Source organism: Ursus maritimus, unplaced genomic scaffold, assembly GCF_017311325.1.
Source record: "Ursus maritimus isolate PB19 unplaced genomic scaffold, ASM1731132v1 scaffold_13, whole genome shotgun sequence".
Classification (NCBI taxonomy): domain Eukaryota; kingdom Metazoa; phylum Chordata; class Mammalia; order Carnivora; family Ursidae; genus Ursus; species Ursus maritimus.
The window spans coordinates 2,889,894-2,911,960 of record NW_024423675.1 but is presented as its reverse complement, the minus strand read 5'-3'; the positions used below and the strand labels follow the sequence as shown (position 1 = coordinate 2,911,960).

The 22,067-nt window shown below is 42.4% G+C and overlaps 1 protein-coding gene across 1 annotated transcript in view; it reads left to right on the top strand.

The window, feature by feature from the left end:
* Positions 1-22,067, top strand: part of RRAGD (Ras related GTP binding D) — a 39,537-nt gene that overhangs the window by 4,724 nt on the left and 12,746 nt on the right. The window contains exons 2-5 of the mRNA XM_008687768.2: positions 12,239-12,534; positions 17,260-17,459; positions 18,783-18,897; positions 19,704-19,846. Of these exons, the coding sequence (XP_008685990.2) occupies positions 12,239-12,534; positions 17,260-17,459; positions 18,783-18,897; positions 19,704-19,846 (754 nt within the window). The remainder of the gene's footprint in view (positions 1-12,238; positions 12,535-17,259; positions 17,460-18,782; positions 18,898-19,703; positions 19,847-22,067) is intronic.

Here is a 22,067-nt window from a genome sequence, read left to right as displayed (position 1 = left end):
TCCTCAGTTGGCTGTGTGTCTCTGTTTACCCTCTGCTTCAATCAGGCCCCCGGCCCCATAGCTGTTGATGGTGACATAATTTCACTTCATACCACAGCCACTTCTTTCCTGCTCATTTTTCTCACTTTTCTTCTCTACTTCCTTTATTCGTCCTTACCTTTTTTTTTTTTTTTTTTAACCTTCTCTGTTCTTCCTCTTCTGGGAAAGCTTTCAATCTGTCTTGTAAGAGTGGCTTTCCCTGGTTCTGCTGTGACAAATGGGTTTTTCACTCCTGGCCTAAATCGTGCAGGATGGTGTCAACTTTCTCCTCTTGAGGACCTTTGGGCGAGACTCCGACTCAGTTTCTTAGTGCGTAAGGTAGAGGACCACAGAAAACCAACCTGGATCACTCTCAAAGCGTTAAAAAAAAAGTTCACAAGAACGCTTTCCCCTTCTTGCAGGAGCATTAGTAAATGAGAACACATTAGAAATGTTACTGAATATATATGTTAAGGAAATATTCATATATGGAATTTTTTTAGTGACCTGCCAGTGTGATGTGAAAGGATTTCATAGAGAAAGATTTGGTCTTCACATATAAATAAAAACCACTTTCAAAAACTTTTATGCCTTTGAAAATATATGTTCTGTTTGCATTTAATTCTCCTTACTAAGTAGTTGATCAAATGGACATTGAATCTTTATGATTTTTGCATATTCTTTTTTTAAATTTCTGCATATTCTCTTATTAATGGCATTATTCATATATTTAATTCCCACTTAGGATGGAATTTCTCCCTGAGCTCCTGGGTCTTTTTTAAAAATTATTATTATTAAATAGGCTCTACACCCAATGTGGGACTTGAACTCATGACCCTGAGATCAAGAGTGGCATGGTCCACCAACTGAGCCAGCCATTCACCCCTGAGCTCTCCTGGGTCTTGAATGTATAAGAAGTTCCATTGATCAGAATTGTAAAGGATGGCAGATAATGTTGCAAATAGAAACAAACCAGAGGCCTCTCCCTAAAAGCATTAGTAAACAGAAACTTAAGCCTTTGATGACCCCACAGGATACTAATAGCAAAGAAGTTCTAACTTTCCCTTAAGACAGTGTGAGCTTCTCATTGTAGCCACATTCCACAAAAGGCCCTCTCATTACATAGGCGTGGTCTGGGATAAAAAAAGAAAGAAGGGGGTGCACATGTATACACAGACTGATAGATAAGGACTCATGGGCCAGGGGCCATGTATGGGGTTACACAGCTGGTACATGGCAGAGCTGGGACTTGAACCCCAGTTTGTCACTTTCCCAGTATTATTTAAAGCATTCCACCTGCCATCACTTTGCCACCATGTTTTCCTAATTTTTCATTAAATCTTTGTTTCATTTTCCCATTTTGGACCCGTTCAAAGGTGTCACCTCTTGGAGAACATTCCTTAATTAGAATAGTTCTCAATTGTATAATATTTCAGAATTTATGAAGTGCGTTTCCTATGATGTCTCATTTTCCCCTGAGAGACCACATGAGCTTAAGAAGGTAAGGCCAACCCTGTTGGAACTGTGTCAGGCCTTTCGTTCCCATTTTCCTGATTTCTGGTTCCTTCTTTGTGGTGAACATTACCAACCCACAGATCAGCCAGGTGTGGCCCCTCGGCAGTCACATACATTTACAGGACTATTGGTTTTTGACAGGGATCTGCCAGTTACTGATGAAGTCATTAGCCTCCAGGTCTGGTTGCATGGGCCCTCCTCATAATGCTGTTCCTGGGGTAATTGAATTTCCCTGGGATTTCCCGCAGTCTAGTTACAAAGCCAGGCTGTTTGGAAAATTGGGGTGCTGACAGGACCAGTGCAAGATAGGTGAGGTATGTTCAGTGTCCCTGACTGCAGTCGATAAACTACCTAGGCGTAAAGCTCATACTCTTGATACTCAAGTGCTGATCTGGGCCAATGTCAGACTGGAAGTTTCTTTTTAAAGCTTCAGTTAATTTAGATTCAGATTCTGCTTAGTCACTTTCATTCAATTAGCCCGACCAACAAACATCTACTGAGTGTTTATTGTAGTAAGCGCCAAGGCCTCGGTTCTTGCACCTGTAAAGGATACAGGTTACCCACTGGAGGGTTAGAGGTGACCCTCTGTGCTATGCAGGTGGTCAGGACATGAGAACCGCTGGGTGATAAGAGGTTGGAGCGGGTTGGTTTGAGCTGTGTCACAGTGGCCAAGGCTAAAACCTCTCAAAAATTCCCTCACCCTCAGGCAACAAGATTAGGGGAAAAACCAGCAGCTGAGGCATGGATGGCCTGAGCGACCTACATTCCCACTTCAGACCTGTCTGTGACCTCATGTTACTGTTCTTCCCAGGCCCCGGATCCTTTTCTCACCTGAGCGGCAGGCGGACAGGCACCCCAGACTTCACAACTTCAAATACAGTTCAGCCNNTTTCCCTTTACCATCTTTGTGAATGCGCCGTTGTTAGCTTGGTCTGACAGGTTGGGAACTTCTTTCTCCCTTGTCATCTGTGTCCAGGGGATCACTAAATACTATTCAGTCAACTTGAACTGGTCACAAATCTGTGCCTTCTGACCATTTCTGTGGTCCGTGCCTTAGTTCTTAGTTCTTTCATTTCTCATTTGTGAGAATAACCTAACTGCTGTCAGGGGAGCAAAAACTTTTCCTCTATTCTGTTAGGTTCTGAATTGGGAGCCTGCAAATTAAACTGACAAAAGATGGATTCACAAGAGAAAACCAGATTTAATTATGTACTAATGTATGAGAGTTCACAGAAAGTGCAACGTAGGTGTTTAGAGGGGCCTGGCTGGCTCAGTTGGGAGAGCGTGTGACTCTTGATCTCATGTTGAGAGTAGAGATCGCTTAAATAAATAAATAAACTTTAAAAAAGAAGGTGTTTAGAATTCTGGCCGTATTACTATCTTAATAGAGGATGGGGAGGGGCACAGGGGCAGTTCTGGGACAATGAGTGACTTCTTGGAAGGGAGTTGGGGAAAGGGCATTTATGGAAAAACAAATGACTTTTTGGAAAGATAAACGGGCCCACAGGAGAACAGATGGGAGATAGGATAGTTTGGGGACCACGTCTGCTTGGGTGTGGTGCCAACTCTTCTATCTGAGTCTTCACCAAGAGAAGATTAGAGTTGCTTCCAGGAAGGAGTTTTATGGCAATTGAGTTCTTTTGGGAGGCTTTGCTTTAGGCAAATAAGGGATTTCAGGGACTTCAGTATCTTTAGCTCAGTATAATTTTTATGGCACAGTGGCTTATTCTAGACCCCTTCACTATCTCCACACCAACCCCCCGCCAGGGGGTCTGTTTCTGGAGTGAACCTCTTGAAGTGTAAATCTGATCATGTTAGTCTCCTCTTAAAATCCTTAGTGATTTCCTCATGGCTTTCAAAGTAAAATCCAGACTTCCCAGCATCTCATTCATGAGGCAGCGGAATCTAGCAGTGGTTGACAAAATATTTCTGGCCGTGGTCCACAATAAAAAATGTGTTTATGTTGTGAACCAGCACCACCTATGTCTAAGTAGACTTGAAAAAGTTTCACTAGAGGTTTATACCCTTATTATGCATGATGTACTCCGGTATTTCCCAGTCTCTTCTTTTGTCTTTGTTGCAGTTTTTGTTTGCCGTGGAGGTGACAGACTTCTCTGTCAACGAACCTATTCAAAGATATTTATTGGACTCATGCCACATGCTTTGTAATTTGCTTCTGTATATTTGGGACAGACAATAAACAAGTAAACAGACAGGAAGACAAATGTATAAAGTAAAAAGACAGTTTTGTATAGTGATAAGTACTATTTTTTTAGAGATTTGTTTATTTATTTATTTGAAAGAGAGAGAGAGGCAGAGTGAGCGGGAGGAGGGGCAGAGGGAGAGAATCTCAAGCTCACTCCCTGCTCATCGAGGAGCCCACATGTTGTGCTGGATCTCGTGACCCTGAGATCATGACCTGAGCCGAAATCAAGAGTTGGTGGCTTAACCGACTGAGCCACCCAAGCCCCACCCCAGTGATAAGTACTATTAAGACACAGGGTTATCAAGAACTGATGGGGTCCCCTTCAGCGGAGAGGAGATAAAATTGCTTCTGGGCTGAGTGGGAAGAAAGCTAGGGGAAGCCTATCAGGTGGAGGGAGGGACACGTCCAGACCCCGGGGGTGAGAAACCGGAATGCCAGTGTGGTTACAGGATAGGGAACCAGTGGGGAAGATGAACCCGGCACGGGATGGGAGGGAAGTCCATGTAGGGCCTTTTGCGGAAAGAAGGTGTTTGGATTTTATTCGAAATGCTGTGGGAAGGAAGTCACCGGACAGGGTGCAGCCTTTCCTTGCCTTTAAACGACATTCCTTAAACTGCGGGAAAGCCAGAATCTCTTTCTGGCACGACCTTTCCTCATTCATCTCTTTCATGCCTCCTTTTCTTTAAGACTCAGATATTTCTCCAGGGAGTCCTCTCTCTGAGCCCATAACACCTCCGTAACAGGACACTGTAATTGTCAGTTTTTCTTGTCTGCTTTCTCCTCTAATCACTAAGGAATGAATCTTTCCTTTGTGTCTGCAGCCCCTGGCTCAGCCCCGGCTCACACTTGGCAGAGAATCAGGGAACCTTTATGAAACTGAACAAACTGCCCTCTGGTAAATTTCACCTCTCCCAGCAACTTCCTCCACACCCGCTGACACGTTTAAAGGGCCCTCCCTGGGAGTCCATCTCCAGTCCCAAATCCTGTAGTTCCTTCTTGATCTTTTTTTAAAAAAAATAAGTATTAGCCCTTATACTGCAGCTCTCGTCCTTCATTCTCTTCCTTTCACCTTTCTCAGGATGTTCTTGAGTGAACGGTGATGCACAGGGAAAGTTTAGTGGAGAGAGCCAGCTGGCCAGGAGGCCAAGAGTTTGGGTGCTGCATTTCCTGGTATGCGCTCCCTGCTCTCACTCCCAGAGGGGGATGAGAGCCTCTGGGAAGCCCCACAGGGTTCGGAAGCAGAGATACTTGAGGGGAGGTGGGAGAGGATTAGAAGAGAGATTTAAAAAAATACATATACATGATCTATATTAGACCCTAGAGGCCCATCGTGCTTGAGAACAATGGCAAATTAATTTTTTCTTTATTTTGTTTATTTTCTAAAGTAATCTTTACTCCCACCGTGGGGCTCGAACTCATGATCCCAAGATCAAGAGTCATGTGCTCCACTGACTGAGGCAGCCAGGGGCCCCCGAAGGAGGGATTTTTGTCAGCAGTCCTCTGTGATATAAGAAACCTCTCCTGGGCAATAGCAGTGGTCAACAAAGTGTTTTTGACTGTGGTTCACATAACAAATACGTTTATATTGTGAACCAGCACCATACACGTCTAAGGGAATCTAAGAGTTTCACTAGCGGTATGTGCTCTTATTATGCATGATGTACTCTGGTATTTCCTAGTCTCTTCTGTTTTCATTGTTGCAGTTTTTGTTGAATGCCATCTGATTGTTGGCTAAGACTCTAGGCGAGGACTCTACCACATACTAGCCCTGTGACCTTGGGCATGTTCCTCTCCCCAGATTCCTCAGGTGCAAAACAGACCTGTACCTCCTCATGGCCAGGGAATGGGGGGTGTGTGGGGGGGGGTAAAAGTTTGCGGAAATGTCTAGCCAGGTATCTGGCATGTGTCCATACAAGCTAAATGTAAAATGCATCTGCGTGGGCCTGAGGGGTCTCCACAGAGTTGATGGTACCCTCACTGATCTGGCCCACCATTGCCCAGCAGTTTACCATTGGTGGCCTGTGCTTGAATTTGGCAGGGAGAAGGAAATACTTCCAACACTGTGTGTGTATGTTGTAGTGGCATGTGCATCTCGCTTCCCAGCCAGTCTGTGTATATAAACGTGTGTACACCACCTCCTCTCCACACGGTGACCTTCCATCACCTCCCACTCTCCCCAGGAGGTGGAGGTCCATCCTCCAAGGCACCAGCATGGGTGGTCATGCCACATAGACACTTGTAGACCCTAATGAAGATAAGTTAAAATCTGCACTGATGCCCAGCGTATAAATTGGGAAGAAATAAAAGCATGTATAAACACTTCAGTATTTTTGTGCTTGTACATAATTTAATGTGGACTTTTGCTTTCTTTGATTGGATTGAGTGTTGCACAGCAGAAACAGAATGCATAGACTTTTGGATGGGCCAGCCCTCAGTTTGAATGTTAACTTGATCTTCCCCGAGCTTGAAATTTCTTTACCTGAAATGGAGAGATAATACTATGTATTCCTGAAAGAGTTGAATGGGATGAAGTGTGGAGAGTGCCCAGCACAGTACTTGGCATATGGAAGGTACCTTCATATATGGTTGCTGAGTTTTCATTGTATGCATATTTACCTGTTCTATGAAAGGCATGGTGCCTTTGCCTACCTTTGGTCTCTGCTCTTCTTAGAGAGCCTCCTTCGCCCCACCCCCATCAACCCCATCCAAATCCTGCACTGCTTTGTCTGCATTCATAACCCTTGTAATGCACTGAGCTCCTTCCTACTACCCGTGGGCATTTCTTCCCTACTCTTTGCATTGATCTAACACTAGCTGTTTGTGAAGCAATAATAGAACAACTATAGCTCTTGAGGTTTTCATTTTTGTCCTTGAGAATACATTAAAAAATTTTTTTGTCAGGTATTCTTTTTTATTTTTATTTACTTTTAAGTTTTTGTTTAAAGATTTTGTTTATGTATTTGACAGAGAGAAAGAGAGGGAGAGAGCACAAGCAGGGGGAGTGGCAGGTAGAGGGAGAGGGAGAAGCAGGCTCCCCACTGAGCAAGGAGCCCTATGCGGGGCTTGATCCTAGGACCCTGAGATCATGACCCAAGCCGAAGACAGAGGTTTAACTGACTGAGCCACCCAGGCACCCCAAGAATACATTTTTATTTATTTTTTTAATTATTTTTAAAGATTTTATTTATTTATTTGACAGAGAGAGAGAGAGAGAGCCAGAGAGCACAAGTGGAGGGAATGGCAGAGGGAGAGGGAGAAGCAGGCTCCGCACTGAGCAGGGAGCCCGATGTGGGACTCGATCCCAGGACCCTGGGATCCCGAGCCAATCTGAGCCGAAGACAGACACTCAACCATCTGAGCCACCCAGGTGCCGCCCTGAGAATACATTTTTTAAAAGAGCTGTATTGAGGGGCATCTGGGTGGCTCAGTCAGTTAAGCCACCAACTCTTGGTTTTGGCTCAGATCATGATCTCAGGGTCCTGGGATCGAGCCCTGTGTCAGGCTCCATGCTCAGTGGGGTCTGCTTGAGGATTTCTCTCCCTCTCCATCTGCCCCTTATCCCTCTTGCACACTCCCTGTCTAAACCAATCAATCAATCAATCAATCAATCAATCTTTTTTTTAAAAAAGTTGTACTGAGGTATAATTGACATAAAATTAGTCACACCTATTTCATAATGTACACCTGTGAAACCGTGTACACCTGTGAAACCACCACCATAACCAAGAACGTATCCATCGCCCCCAAAAGTTTTCTTTATACCCCTTTGAGGTTGTTCCCTCTGACCCCTTTTCACTACCTCTTCCATTTCCCAGGCAACCACTGATCTGCTACTTGTCACTATAGATGAGTTTACAGTTTTTAGAACTTTATGTCAATAGAATCTTTATGTAATAGAACTGGCTTCTTTCACTCAGCATAATCCTTTTGATATTCATCCATGTTATATGTGTCAACAGTTTATTTCTTTTTATTGCTGAGATGCACCACAATTTATCCATTCACCTGCTGATGGACATTCGGGTTGTTAACAGTCTTTGACTATTACAAATAAAATTGCTAGGAGCCTTTGTGTGCAAGTATGGACACATACTTTCATTTCTTTTAGGTAAATATGTAACTGCGGAATGGCTGGGATAATATAATACATGTTTAACTTCTTAAGAAACCACCAAGCTGCTTTCCAACATGGCTGTACCATTGTACGTTTCCACTAGCAGTGTATGGGGGTTCTGCTGCCTCCACATCCTCATCAACGCTTGTTGCTGTCGGTCCTTCATTTTAGCCTTCTTACTGTGTCTGCGATAGTATCTCCTTGTGGTTTTGATTTAATTTCCTGGATGACTGATGATGTGCTGAGCATCTTTTCATGTGTGAGTCTGCCTTCCATAAGTTCTCTTCGGCGAATTGTTTGTTCAAACCTTTTGCTCTCCCACCCTTTCAAAAATTGAAGTTTGTTTTCTTATTAATGAGTTTTTAGAATTCCTTACATATTCCAGATACAAATCCTTTAACAGCTGTATGATTTGCAGGTATTTTCTTTTAATCTGTGGCTTTCCTTTTTTAAATTATTATTATCTTAATGGTGTCATCTGAAGAGAAGTTTTTATTTTAATAAAGTCCAATTTATCAATATTGGGTGTTATATCTAAGAGATCTTTGCCTAACCCAAGGTCATAAATATTTTCTCCTAGAAGTTGCATAGTTTTAGGTTTAAAATTAGGCCTATGATCAATTTTGAGCTAATTTTTGTATATGGTGTGAGATGTGGATTGAAATTCGTTTTTTGGTTTTTTGGGTTTTTTTTTTTGTTGTTGTTCTTTTGTTTGTTTGTTTTTTGCATATAGATATCCAGTTGTTTTAGCACCATTTGGTAAAAATGACTATCATTTCTCCATGGAATTGGCTTTTCATCTTTGTCAAAACTCAGTTGTCCTTGTATATGTGGGTTTATTTCTGGACTCCTTATTCTATTCCAATGATCTATTTGTCTATCTTTGTGCGCATACCACATTACCTAGACTGGATTTTAAGTTTCTTCAAGATAGGAACCATGTTTTGCATATCTTTTTGTCCAACCAACCTTATCAGTCTGCTACTTTGAGTACCTATATTTATTGTATTGAAAAAACAGAAACTTTACAACAACCACTGTAACAAGAAAATGTGGAGTTGAAATCACAATTTTAAGAGTATTTAATGTTTTTTTTTTTTTTTAAAGATTTTATTTATTTATTCGACAGAGATAGAGACAGCCAGCGAGAGAGGGAACACAAGCAGGGGGAGTGGGAGAGGAAGAAGCAGGCTCACAGCGGAAGAGCCTGACGTGGGGCTCGATCCCACAAAGCTGGGATCACGCCCTGAGCCGAAGGCAGACGCTTAACCGCTGTGCCACCCAGGCGCCCCAAGAGTATTTAATGTTTTGAAATGTCTCTATGTCTGCCATGGCTCCCTATACATTAAACATTTTTTTCAAAACTAATTTTAATTATATATATATGTATGTATATTCTATATATGTATATTCTATATATATTCATTCATATATATATATAATATGTATATTCTATATATATTCATTCATATATATATATATATGAATGAATGCGTTTCCTTTTTAAAATTAAAGCCATGGGGAGGTGCCTAGCTGGCTCAGTCAAAACAGCATGTGACTCTTGATCTTGGAGTTATGAGTTCGAATCCCACGTTGGGTATAGAGATTACCAAAAAAAATAAACTTAAAAAAAATTAAAGCCAAAATCCCTTTGATGATTCTCCCAGGTCTTTCACCCATGCAGTCTTTGCTTGCTGTGCGTCCTTCTGGACCCTTTTCTAATGTACTTTCGCAAGTATTTATATTTTCCACTGGATTGAGATAATTATTCTTTATGTTACTTTAACCTTTATCTCCTACTTTCCAGCACTGTATCCCTTTGTACTACATTCTGAGAGGCTTTGATGTTCCAGTTAACTATTGTCCTCTTTATCTGTCTTTTTTCTGCTTTTCAATTCATATATCTAACCCCCCCCACATTATATTTTTATTTCTAAGATGGCTAAAGCCATTTTTCATGGTTGCTCTTATTCTAAAACTGTTCTTGTTTTATGGATATCACATTTTCTCTGAATATTTTAATTATACTTAACTTGGAAGTTTACTCTGACTGCTTTATGAGCTCTGCTTCTTCAGATGTATGTTCTGGTATATGGATATTAGACTTTTGGGGAAATGTCTGGAGGGAAGAAGTTAACTGCTTCCAGCTGTTGAACTCCACGCCCTGTAGTGAGAGTTAGGGAAGGGCAGAGCCCATGGAGAGTGGTAGTGTGAGTGCCCCCTCTTCCTGCTGGGCATCCTGAGCCCCTGGAGCACTGCCTTCCCCCTCATACCCAAACCCCTGGTCATTGCTTCTACCTGGAAGTGTGTACTGGGTGGGTGGGTGGCAGTAGTGCACAGAGCTTATCTGCTGGCTTTTCTCATTATGATTCTCCAAATAACAACCCTGTTGGTTGTCTTCATGTCCCTTCCTGTTTGGGCTGCCAGCAGTTCTACCTTCTGCAGCAGAACCCTACCATTCCTAGTCAAAGGCTGCAGGTTCCCTCTTCAATCTGACCTTTGTGTTTCTTAGGGATTTCTCTGTAATCTGTCAACTTTGAGGGTTTTTGTTGTTGTTGTTTTAAGCTCAGATATTTATGTTTATTTGTTCATCTATTTATTTATGGTTTATACCTTTCTGTTATTTTTAGGGATTCACTGTGGGAGGGGAAGATTGTGACATATTACCAGCCTGAAAATTTTAAAACACGAAGCCCTGTTCTCTTTTTTAATTTATGCCCTGCTTTTGCTAAGATTGACTGTGAGTGAGTAGCATATAATGACTGATGAAGAAGAAGAAAGCTGGTGACTTTCTTGGGCGCTTTCCTTCCACATTATTGCTTCTATAGTATCTCACCTGCGGATTGTTGGATTGAGTTAAGTTGAACTGGAAAAGTGTGTGGGTAGGGTGAGAGTAAAGTGCTGCTTCTAGTGGAGTAGCCGCTGTGCACACGTGTACCTGCTTACTTTTTCTCTATTCAGTTGTTGCTTTACCTGAAATTTGTGTGTTTACCGAACCCTACTGCAAATTCAAATATCAAAATATTATACATAGGAATGAAATTCACTAAGATATTATCAAGTAGTAATATGTGCTTTAGACAATTATAGAGAGTTGGAAAAATTTACTAGTTGTAGTAAGGGAAGAAAGAATTGCTTTCCAGTCACTATTGAATTCGACTGGGATCAGGGACTGAGAAAAATATATAACAGGGGTTGTCAGAAGGAAACAAAAAAGAAATTCATGTACATTGGACATATGTTTTCATTTCTTTTTTTTTTTTTAAAGATTTTATTTATTTATTTGACAGAGATAGAGACAGCCAGCGAGAGAGGGAACACAAGCAGGGGGAGTGGGAGAGGAAGAAGCAGGCTCATAGCTGAAGAGCCTGATGTGGGGCTCGATCCCATAACGCCGGGATCACGCCCTGAGCTGAAGGCAGACGCTTAACAACTGCGCCACCCAGGCGCCCCTATGTTTTCATTTCTTTGAATATATTCCTAGAAGTGGAATTGCTGGGTCCTATGGTGACTCAGTGTTTAACCTTCTGAGGACCTGCCGAACTGTTGAAAGCACATCACATTTCATGTTCTTTACCAGTAGTGGATGAGGGTTCTAATTACTCCATAGCCTCACCAATACTTGTTATTGTTTGTCTTTTGATTATAACCATCCCAGTGGGTGTGAGGTGGCATCATATTGTGGTTTTGATTAGTATTTCTTGCATGGCTAATGATGCACTGTTCCATGTGCTTATTGGCTATTTTTGTATCTTCTTTGGAGAAATGTCTCTTTAGATCCGTTGCCCATTTTTTTTTTATTAGGTTGTCTTTATTACTGAATTGTAAGAGTGCTTTATATATTCTGGATACTAGTCCCTTATCACATATGTGATTTGCAGATGTTTTCTCCCATTCTGTGGGTTGTCTTCACTTCCTTTATAGTGCCCTTTGAAGCACCAATGTTTTAAATTTTGGTGAAGTCCAAAATTGTTTGTTTGAGGCATAACTCAAATGAACAAGCATCTCTTTAGGGCATAGAGACTCTGATGATCTGGACAAAGAAGACACTGCTTTGGAATGCTAAGACTGGATTTTTTCCCCTTCATACTCTGTTCCAGGAAAGCTCTCCTTTTCACACTCCAGATTTGCTGCTTGTGGTATGGAGTTGTACAAGTTTTCTGGCCCTCTGGAATGGTGTGATGGGTCGCAAAACAGCATTTTTCAGTGTTCTGGACTTACTAAAAGGCCCCTTAATGAGTTGGAGTGAGGTAGTTAGCAGTCTCCATATTTGGAAGAGTGGCATTGTCTGTGAACATAAATCACATCTGAGGTGGAAGTGAAACTTCTCTAATTAACCACTGTGAAAGCAACTCACTCTCATTCTTGTTTTGTGGTTTCTCCAGTTCTGGACTTCAGCGATCCCTTCAGCACTGAGGTGAAGCCCAGAATCCTGCTCATGGGCCTGAGGAGAAGTGGCAAGTCATCTATTCAGAAAGTTGTCTTTCACAAAATGTCTCCCAACGAAACGCTGTTCTTGGAAAGCACCAACAAGATCTGTCGGGAAGACGTGTCCAATAGCTCCTTTGTTAACTTCCAGATTTGGGACTTCCCAGGACAGATTGACTTTTTTGACCCGACGTTTGACTATGAGATGATCTTCCGGGGAACAGGAGCGCTGATATTTGTCATCGACTCCCAGGTAAAGTTCAGTCTTGGGGTGCATGGGACTGCAGCCCCCCCCCCCCTACCAAGAGGCAGTCCCTCCCCTGTGTTCAAACCAGTTCTTTTGGTGATGGTTTTGGTTTGGTTTTTAGAATCAGGAATAGCCCTTTTTACCAAACAAACGTTTCTCAGTGGGGGCTCTCAGGGTTGCAAAGGGGAAAAGGCTCCGTCTGTGGAACCCTAACCAATGAGCAGTGAGCTCCGTCAGGGAGTTATGTATGGCCCCAAACCTCACAGATGGAGGGGACACCATTCAGGCCAAGGACGGCAACGACGCCTCCCCTGCCCCCGATATTCTTGGCAGACATCTGTAAGACGGCACGGGTTCTCTGCAACAAAATGTATATATAAGTCTGCGTTTTAAAATGTTTACTGTTTCCTAGGAAGATAAAGTTCTAAGTGTGAAGTTTTTCTTTCGAATTAAATTATTGTAATTATTACTAGTACACAATTGATTGACAGCGTAACTATTATGTATTTTATAGGTATCTATTAAGTATAAAAACTAAAATTTTGATTGGTAAGTATATCTCTTAAGACGATGGGTATTTTTTCACTTAATTCATGTATCCATGCTTGAATAAGACAGGATTTGGCATCAATTCCATTTTTGATTGAGTTCATGTAAGCGCTGAGAAACCTTGTTTACATAAATAAGTAGATGAATATGGGGTGAGTTTTGTTATAGCATTCGTTTGATTATTTAAATGCTTTCCAAGTTATAGTCTCTCAATTGCCCAGTTTTCTATCACAAAGGATTGTTTTTAGTAGTTTATCAGTAGACATCCTGATGGGCCTTCCTTTAACTTTGCTGAAAGCAAAGACTTGGGGACCCCCTGACTGGTGACTTTGTACCCAGGAATTAGTTATTCACTTTATTAGTATTCAAACTAGTCTTCTGAATTGCCTCTTTGGTACTCTGGGCCTTTCTCCTGGGAAGTGGGAGCCAGAAGTTAAAGGTGAGGAGGGGGAAGGGAAGCAGCGGCAGGTGCATATCAGGCATGCTGGTCTTAGGAAAGAGTCCAGGGAACAGAACTGGGACAATGAGGCTCTTCAAACTCTCCGTGTCCAGGCACTCTTAGAAAGTGTTCTGGAAGCATAGCCTAGCCTGAAGGCTCTCCCAAGGGCTTTCACAGCTGTGGGGGATACACGGCAGTAAGTCCTTCCAGGAGTGCGCTAAACCAACTCTAAGTTCAGGGCATGATATTTCCCTGCAGCTGGACCTGCAGTCAGACAGATGGGCCGAGCACACCTGCCCCTTCCAGGAGCGCCGATGGAGTTAGGGAGGAAGGGATATGTAAACTCTTAGTAATAATGGTTCTGAGCCCGCTGTTGGAAAACCCGTTCTCTAACACTGCTCATGCCTGAGAGCATCATAAATTCATTCAGGGAACTAGGTGCCTGTTTAATATAATAATGAAATTTTCAACTAAGCCTTTTAGTTCCAAGTGATTGCACTGTGTACTTCTAGTATAGCTGTGGGAGTGTGGCCATCTGGTAGGAGGGGCTCTTCTTGCCTTTTTGGTGGTGGTGCACAGGGGAGAGACTTCAGATTCCGGTGCGCGATCTGTCAGCAGCAGTGCCTCCCTTCCCCTGGGCCCATCTGGAAATGCACGCTTGTAGACACCTGCAGCAGGTCCAAGCCCTGCTGTCAGTCGCTGCTTTCCTGGCTGTCCCACTTGTACTGACCTGTTTTCTGGCCCATCTGTGGCCTTGGCAGTAGCCCCTGTCTTCCTGCCTCGGTCTGCCAACCCCATAAATTAGGGAGCTCGAGCACGCAGGAGCGGCCGGTTGTGTGCGCGCTGCCGCATGGGGGGCGAGCTCTTGGCTACGTCCCACTCATCTGTCTCTTCTAAGCTCCAGTTTTTTCCCTAAGTGACTCCACTGCTGTTGCTGTAGTTGTTGAACGAGGTAGCCCTACCCCTGGGTAGATTCCAGTCAGATGACTCATCTTTTCAAGACAGTGGCTTAGTAAGTACTCACCTCAATACCACGTTGTGCTCGTGTAGCAACCGGCATTTCTAGGATTCAGATGTCCATCGCAACGCTATCCTAGGTGTTTGCACTGTGGCTATAATGTGGCTAAAATAGGTTCGCTTGCTTATTTTTAAGTTGCAACTGTAATTTTGTTTTAATTTTACCTGAACATGAAAAGTGGCCCTTCAATTTGGGTTGGTAAATGTGTGTTTTCTTTTCTTTTGTTTCTTGTGGTGGTGGTGGTGGTGTTTTCCCCTAGCTGTAGGGCAGAGAAAAGTATAAGAATGTTTGAGAAATTTGTCTTTTTAAGTTTCCACTTTTAAAAAGGTAGGAACAACATTGTTGAGAGCTATCCTTTACTAAAAGGAAGGAATAATGGAATAAGCTGTTTCAGAGTCTGTGTGACCTATACTTTTGTACTGGAAGCAGACTGTAAAGCCATGTTTTCAGGAACTTTTATATGATGTGATTACAAGCACTGAAAAGGAAAGCAAACTTCAGGCAGTCTTGGCAGGCACTTCAACGTCGTTGCCTTTATTTCTCAACAGGGCTCCGTTGGTCTGACGCCTGATATTTTTATTTTTTCCTTGTGAATTCCTCACAATCACAGGATTGCCAGATAAATATATCCCCAAGGAGAAAATGTGTCCTCACAGAATGTTGTAGGATGAAAGAGCATGGAAGCATCCAGAGTGATTTCCTGTGAGCTAACAGTATGACACCGCCAGCCCCCCAGGCAGAGCCCACACAACATGTCCCACACCTCCAGGGCCACCCTTGGCCCCCGAAGCCATGTCACACGTGCCTTAGGATCCAAAATGGAGTGTTGACTTCATCTACATTAGTGATTGTTGACCTGCCTGTAATTCCTAGATCTAATTTTGGAATAGGAACTAAGGCGGTGTGTTTTTCCTGTATTTTTATCTGTTGTAGAAGATGGTAACAAACACAGTGGGAAAAATCAGTCACCCTCCCTCTGTTCTAATAAACCAAGTATTTTTTTCTTTCAGATGTTATTTTTCGTCCTCGTAGGTATGGGCCACTTCGTCACTTAGTTGGTAATCAGATCATTTTATATGCCTGGCAGGGAAGTTACAGTAACAACTTCTAATCTTTTGAGATTATGATACTCTCTTGACATTGGCTAGTTTTGCTCATAGACATGTCCCCTTAACTCCCCTCTACAGTTAAAGACATAAACAATAATAATTTTTGAGGTATAACTTATATACAGTAAAGTGCATTCATCGTGAGTGTCTAGTTCAGTGAGTCTGACAAACGCGTATAACTTGTAACCACTTCACAGTCAAGATATAGAATATTTCTACCTCCCGAAAAGCTTCCTTTGTTGTCCTTTCTCAGACAGCCTCCCCCTGAATTTCAAGACAATGTAAATGAATTCTGTATGTAGTTTAGGGATACATATGTATGTAGTAACGTATAAAGAGATGACTGAGAATAAACACTAAACTCAGGATAGTGGATACCTCTGGAGGTGGGGGGTAGAGGGATGGGGTGGGCTGGGAGGATGGGGAGAGACACATGGGGCGTCAGTGTCTACTGTTTGATTTTTTTTTTTAAGTTTATGTATTTAATTAATCTCTACACCCAATGTGGGGCTCAAACTCACGACCTCATGCTCAGGGCGCCCGGCTGGCTCACTTGATAGAACATGCAGCTCTTGATCTCACAGTTGTGAGTTTGAGCCCCATGTTGGGTGCACAGCTTACTTAAAAAAAAAAAATAAAGAGTTGTATGGTCCTCCAACCAAGGCAGCCAGGCACCCCTACTATTTGATTTCTTAAACAGGGAGATGCCTACGCAGATGTTCATCATATTTATATAAAAGTGTCATTTGTAGGAAGCAGAAAAAAATAGTATTGCGCTATTTGGGTCAGTTACTCTAGATCAGAGGTCAGCAAACTGTTTCCGTAGGGGGCTAGATGGTAAGTGTTCTAAGCTTTGCAGGCTGTCTGTACCGTCTCCGAGGAGTTTGCCACTGCACCACAAAAGCAGCCACAGACACTATGTAAATAGGTGAGTGTGGCTGGGCTCCAATAAAACTTTACTTATAAACAACACACAGTGAGTCCAATTTGGCGCTCAGGCCGTGGTTTGCTGACCTCTGCTCTAGACCAGTGCTCTTATCTTTCCTCCTGGCTCCTTCCCCATCCTCCCAGCAACCGAGATCACGTTTCCATCTCTAACTGTTCATCACAGTTCACCCAGGGACTCAAGAATCTGGGAAGAACAGTATCCCAGGGAAGGTCCTAGGTGGTAGGGGGTCATTTTGAATTCATAAAGCTGCAGTGCCGATCTTAAAGACGGTCATCAAGCTACATCATAACAGCCTACAGCTGGGTTTTTCCTGCCTGCCTTTTTCATCTCTTTGTTAATGAAACTTCAGTTTTCAAACTTGAATTCCATGAAACCAGCTTTTATTTGGGCTTTTGCAAAATATTTTGGAGGATTGTACCCACATGGTTTCCAAATTAGGGGTGTATATGAAAGAAAAAAGTAACTGAAGTAAGGTGATGGGTAGATTAACTTGAATGGGGGGTCATTTCATGATGTACCCGCACATCAGAACATCATACTGTGCACCTTAAATGTACCCATCGTTTATTTGTCGATCAGACCTCAGTAAAATGGGAAGAAGAGTGTCGGTGGAAGGCAGCTTGGAAGGGTTTGGCCTCCCCTGACAGGAGTGTGCCTTTGTTCCCAGGACGATTACATGGAAGCTTTGGCCAGGCTCCATCTCACCGTGACCAGGGCCTACAAAGTGAACACTGACATCAACTTCGAGGTGTTTATTCATAAAGTGGATGGTCTGTCAGATGACCACAAAATTGAAACCCAAAGAGATATTCATCAGAGGGCAAACGATGACCTTGCAGATGCTGGGTTAGAAAAAATTCACCTCAGGTGAGAACAGAAACCCTTCCGGGATCACAGTAATCAACAGAAAAAAGCAGGTGTGGAGTCCAAAGTCAGCACGGGCAGTTTGGTGTTCACCTGTTTACCCTATTTGTGCTGTACACATTGGGACAGTATTTGGGAAAAGCAAGCTTTGCATGTGCTAATTCTAATTTTTTTTTTTTAAGATTTTATTTATTCATTTGACAGAGAGAGAGACAGCCAGCGAGAGAGGGAACACAAGCAGGGGGAGTGGGAGAGGAAGAAGCGGGCTCCCAGTGGAGGAGCCTGACGTGGGGCTTGATCCCAGAACGCCAGGATCACGCCCTGAGCTGAAGGCAGACGCTTATCGACTGAGCCACCCAGGCGCCCCTGTTTTTGTTTTTTAAACAAATGGTCAAAGCTAATGTTTTCCCCACATATGAAAAACATAAAACTCAAGAACATAATCCAGGAAGTTAATATGCTGAAGTTTAGAATTCTTGATAAATATGATAGTATTTATAGTCACAAGTAAAAGAGAATTCTGAAGATAATTCAAGTAGAAATACAGGGGAAAACCACTTCTCTATCAGTTGTTGTTGTTGTTGTTTAAGATTTTATTTTTAAGTAATCTCTCCACCCAACATGGGGCTCGAACTTACAACCCCAAGATCAAGAGTGGCATTCTCCACTGGCTAAGCCAGCCAGGTGCCCCTCTATCAGTTTTTTATGGGGAAGTGTATGCATCATTCGATTTGCAAATTGGAAAATGAAAATATTAGATGCTTCAATACCAGTAACATAGCCATTACTAACCTAACAGGAGTGGGTAGAGATGACCTGGTGTGGATTCTTTTTTTTTTTTTTTTTTAAGATTTTATTTATTTATTTGACAGAGAGAGGGACAGCCAGTGAGAGAAGGAACACAAGCAAGGGGAGTGGGAGAGGAAGAGGCAGGCTCCCAGCGGAGGAGCCTGATGTGGGGTTCGATCCCAGAACGCCGGGATCACGCCCTGAGCCGAAGGCAGACCCAGGCGCCCCGACCTGGAGTGGATTCTTTTGCAGAATGTGAGGAAGCTCGTATGGGCACATACCACTGCATTTTTAAGCTTTCCAGGCCAGCCAGTCAGTAGATGAGAATGGGCACAATTCATGCTTTTTGAGCTGGGGAGGAATGGCTTGCAAAGACACGTTCATTTTTTGTGGAGGTCATTTTGAATTCTGAAGGGGGCTAGAAAGTGTGCGTAGGGATGGTAGGTACAGACGGCCGGGCACGGGTGTTGTGACAGCCTAAGCAATCTGTTCCCCAGTCCGAAGGAAAATGTGACGAAATACTGTTTTCTCTTTCAGCTTCTATTTGACGAGCATATATGATCATTCAATATTTGAAGCTTTTAGCAAAGTGGTTCAGAAACTGATTCCACAGCTCCCCACCCTGGAGAATTTGCTAAACATCTTTATCTCAGTAAGTAAATAATATCCTCCCGGTAGAATCATTTGCAGAATTTTAGAATAACCTTGCAAGCGTGAAAACAGTCTTACTTCTGCTCGCTCTTACTGCATTGCAAGGTCACTGAAGGATTATTCTGGAAGATTGCTCCTACATGCTGTTTTATGTTTTTTAAGATTTCACTCCCCAAACTATTCCTGTACTGCCCTGATATAATTAGAGTGTTTATTAAAGTTGTAGGCAATCATTCAATGTTGCTAGAGCCCTACGAGATGTAGGAAGCATTAAGGCTGGTTGTGGCGATAAAATATAGCCCATGGAATAGTTTTTATATGTTTCACACTGTGGATGATGTGCTGGCTGAATGAGTCCTATAAACCGTCCGCTCTAGGCAAGCTCTGCTGTTGACTCGAGTCAGACGTCTTGGTTGTACTCATATTTACTCTATCACTCCACAGTTTGGAGTTTGTTTAGATTTTTAAAATTTATTTTATTTTAAGATTTACAGTCAGTAAAATTAGTGTTTTTACTTGCCTTTTCCTAACTGCAGGTACATCTCTAAGAGCCAGGAAACACTGCCCAATTTGTTTACCTACAATAGATAATTTATGAAAAATAAGAATTTCCCATTTCTTACGCAAATCCGTTGTAAAGGTTTATGTGAAGTTTAAATTGTAATAAAATAGAACAAAACTTTTAGTTAATTGATTTTTGTTCATTCATATTTTACATTGAGGATGGCATGTAATTTTTTTTTATATGGTGATGACATGTTCTAAAATCAGCTGTCCCTTTAAGATAGCATCTTCTTTTTGTTTCAGAATTCTGGAATTGAAAAGGCATTTCTGTTTGATGTGGTCAGTAAAATTTATATTGCAACTGATAGTACCCCAGTGGATATGCAAACCTATGAGCTCTGCTGTGATATGATCGATGTGGTTATCGACATCTCTTGTATTTATGGGTAAGTAAAATATTCTTAAAGGGTACAAACAAGCCATACTTCAGATTAGAAGATGAAACCTTGCATAACCCTTGTAACATTTGCATTTACTTATTTGATTTTAATACTTTTGTTTTAAATGGCTGAGATCTGTAAGTATACCAATTAGCACGCAATAACAACAAAAAATTATGGAGTAAATGTCTGATATTCTGCTAATAAGCATATTGCATACATTATAGCATTTAATTCCCCGCTATTCCATGAGGTGGGAATTACTATCCTGATTTCACAGATGGGGAAACTGAGGTTCAGAGTGGTTGTTTCTAACCCCTGCTCACAATGTCCATAAAGGACAGAACTAGACTTTGAACTCAAGTCTAACTGATTCCCGATTTTTCTACTGAAAAATCTGTCATCATATCATAATGGCATACACAGTTGGGAGAGACTAATAGGATCCTCGAACTCCAAATACATTATCTCACATTAACAACAGTTCTATTACTGTCTTCATTATAAGAAATAACTGCTGGATTTTCTTTAACATACTTTGTCGTCTTTTATGAGCAGCAGAGAATCACAAAACTAAGCAAACAACTTACCTGTTTATTATTATGGTCTTAGAGTCTTAGAAAACAGAGCTTCCTGTACACTTAAAATATTTTAAAATAAACAAGGAGTGGAGAAAATTGATTGTGGTATCACACATAGAAACTAATTCCACATAATTTTAAATTTCCTGAATGGGTGTCGTATAGAGTGAATGGATATGAACTAATTTGTCTGTATTAAGATATCAAGTTGTTGGGGCGCCTGGGTGGCTTAGTCGGTTAAGCGACTGCCTTCGGCTCAGGTCATGAACCCGGGGTCCTGGGATCGAGCCCCACTTCGGGCTCCCTGCTCAGCGGGAAACCTACTTCTCCCTCTCCCACTTCCCTGCTTGTGTACTCGCTCTCTCCCTCTCTGTCAAATAAATACAATCTTAAAAAAAAAGACATCAAGTTGTTGCTGTCGATTTCTATTGGATCGTACATGCTTATCCAGTCCTCGGTGGGTAAGGCTCTTGTTCATCTTCCTCTTCGCTTGCCAGCTGGGGCCTGCCTCCGTCAGCTCCGGCGGGGGTCCCATTCTCCCCATTTCTCTCTTCCTCTGTCTGAAAATCCTTTGCCCCCTCAGTTCAGATTCTTTCTGTTATACACACATGCACGCAGGGTCCCCTCCATTATGAAACAGGGAAAGTGATACTTACTGGACTGTAGTGAGGATGGCATATCATTAGGCTTTACCTGGTAAGCCCTGGATAAATGTAGCTGCCACTATTATTATTATTATTATTATTATTATTATTATTATTATTACACACTGCCATCTGGCTTTAGGAACAGACCTTAGTCCCCAAGATTACTGCCTTCTTAGTATTATTATTAAACACTGCCATCTGGCTTCAGAAATAGACCTTGTTTTCCAAGATTACTGCTCTGTAGCATTCTATTGTTTTTAAACTCTAAGGGGATTGACCTTGAAATAGTCATGGAAACTAAGTGTATCCTGATTACAGTCTAGATTGCTGCGGTAATCAAATACAATAAACACAATTAATCTGGCACCTATTTAATGATATGCGTAATCATTATTGTGCCATATGGTAATTAGATGTAAGTGGTAAGCTGTTCATGTAAATGGTGTTAATCAGAGTTCCTCTTACCCAGCTAAAACAAACATGAGGGGGGCGGCCGCGGGAGGAGTCAGGTTGTTTTTCTGTGGCGGAGTGTGCGGTGGCCCGGGAACCCATCAGGTGCAGTAGGAACCAGTCTGGGTCACCGACTGGGCGTGGGCCCCGGAGTTTCCGCAGTGTTTGCTGGAGCAGCGAGGAGCCCGCCCAGCTAACTGGCAGCCGCGGAGGAAACAGGCTTGCTGCCAGGTCCCAGCTGCTCCGTGGAGACCGGCAGGGCCGAGGCAGGTGACCTGGTGCCTGGGTCAGTCCGCTCAGGGTTCTGCGGAGCTTCTCTCGCCAAGCACACCCGCGCACGCTTTAAAATACATGGCAGCTGCCTGTGTTTTCACCGCTTTGTGAACGCAGACTTGAGTAGTAGCACATAGTTGTGGCGGTTGTAATCCGTCACCGGTGTTTACTTGTAATTTTCTTGGTCCTTTTGGTTTTTACAATTTGTTTAATGTTTACTTTTTTCTGAATATGAATGCAATCCATGCTCATTGCAGAAAATATGTAAAAGCGTAA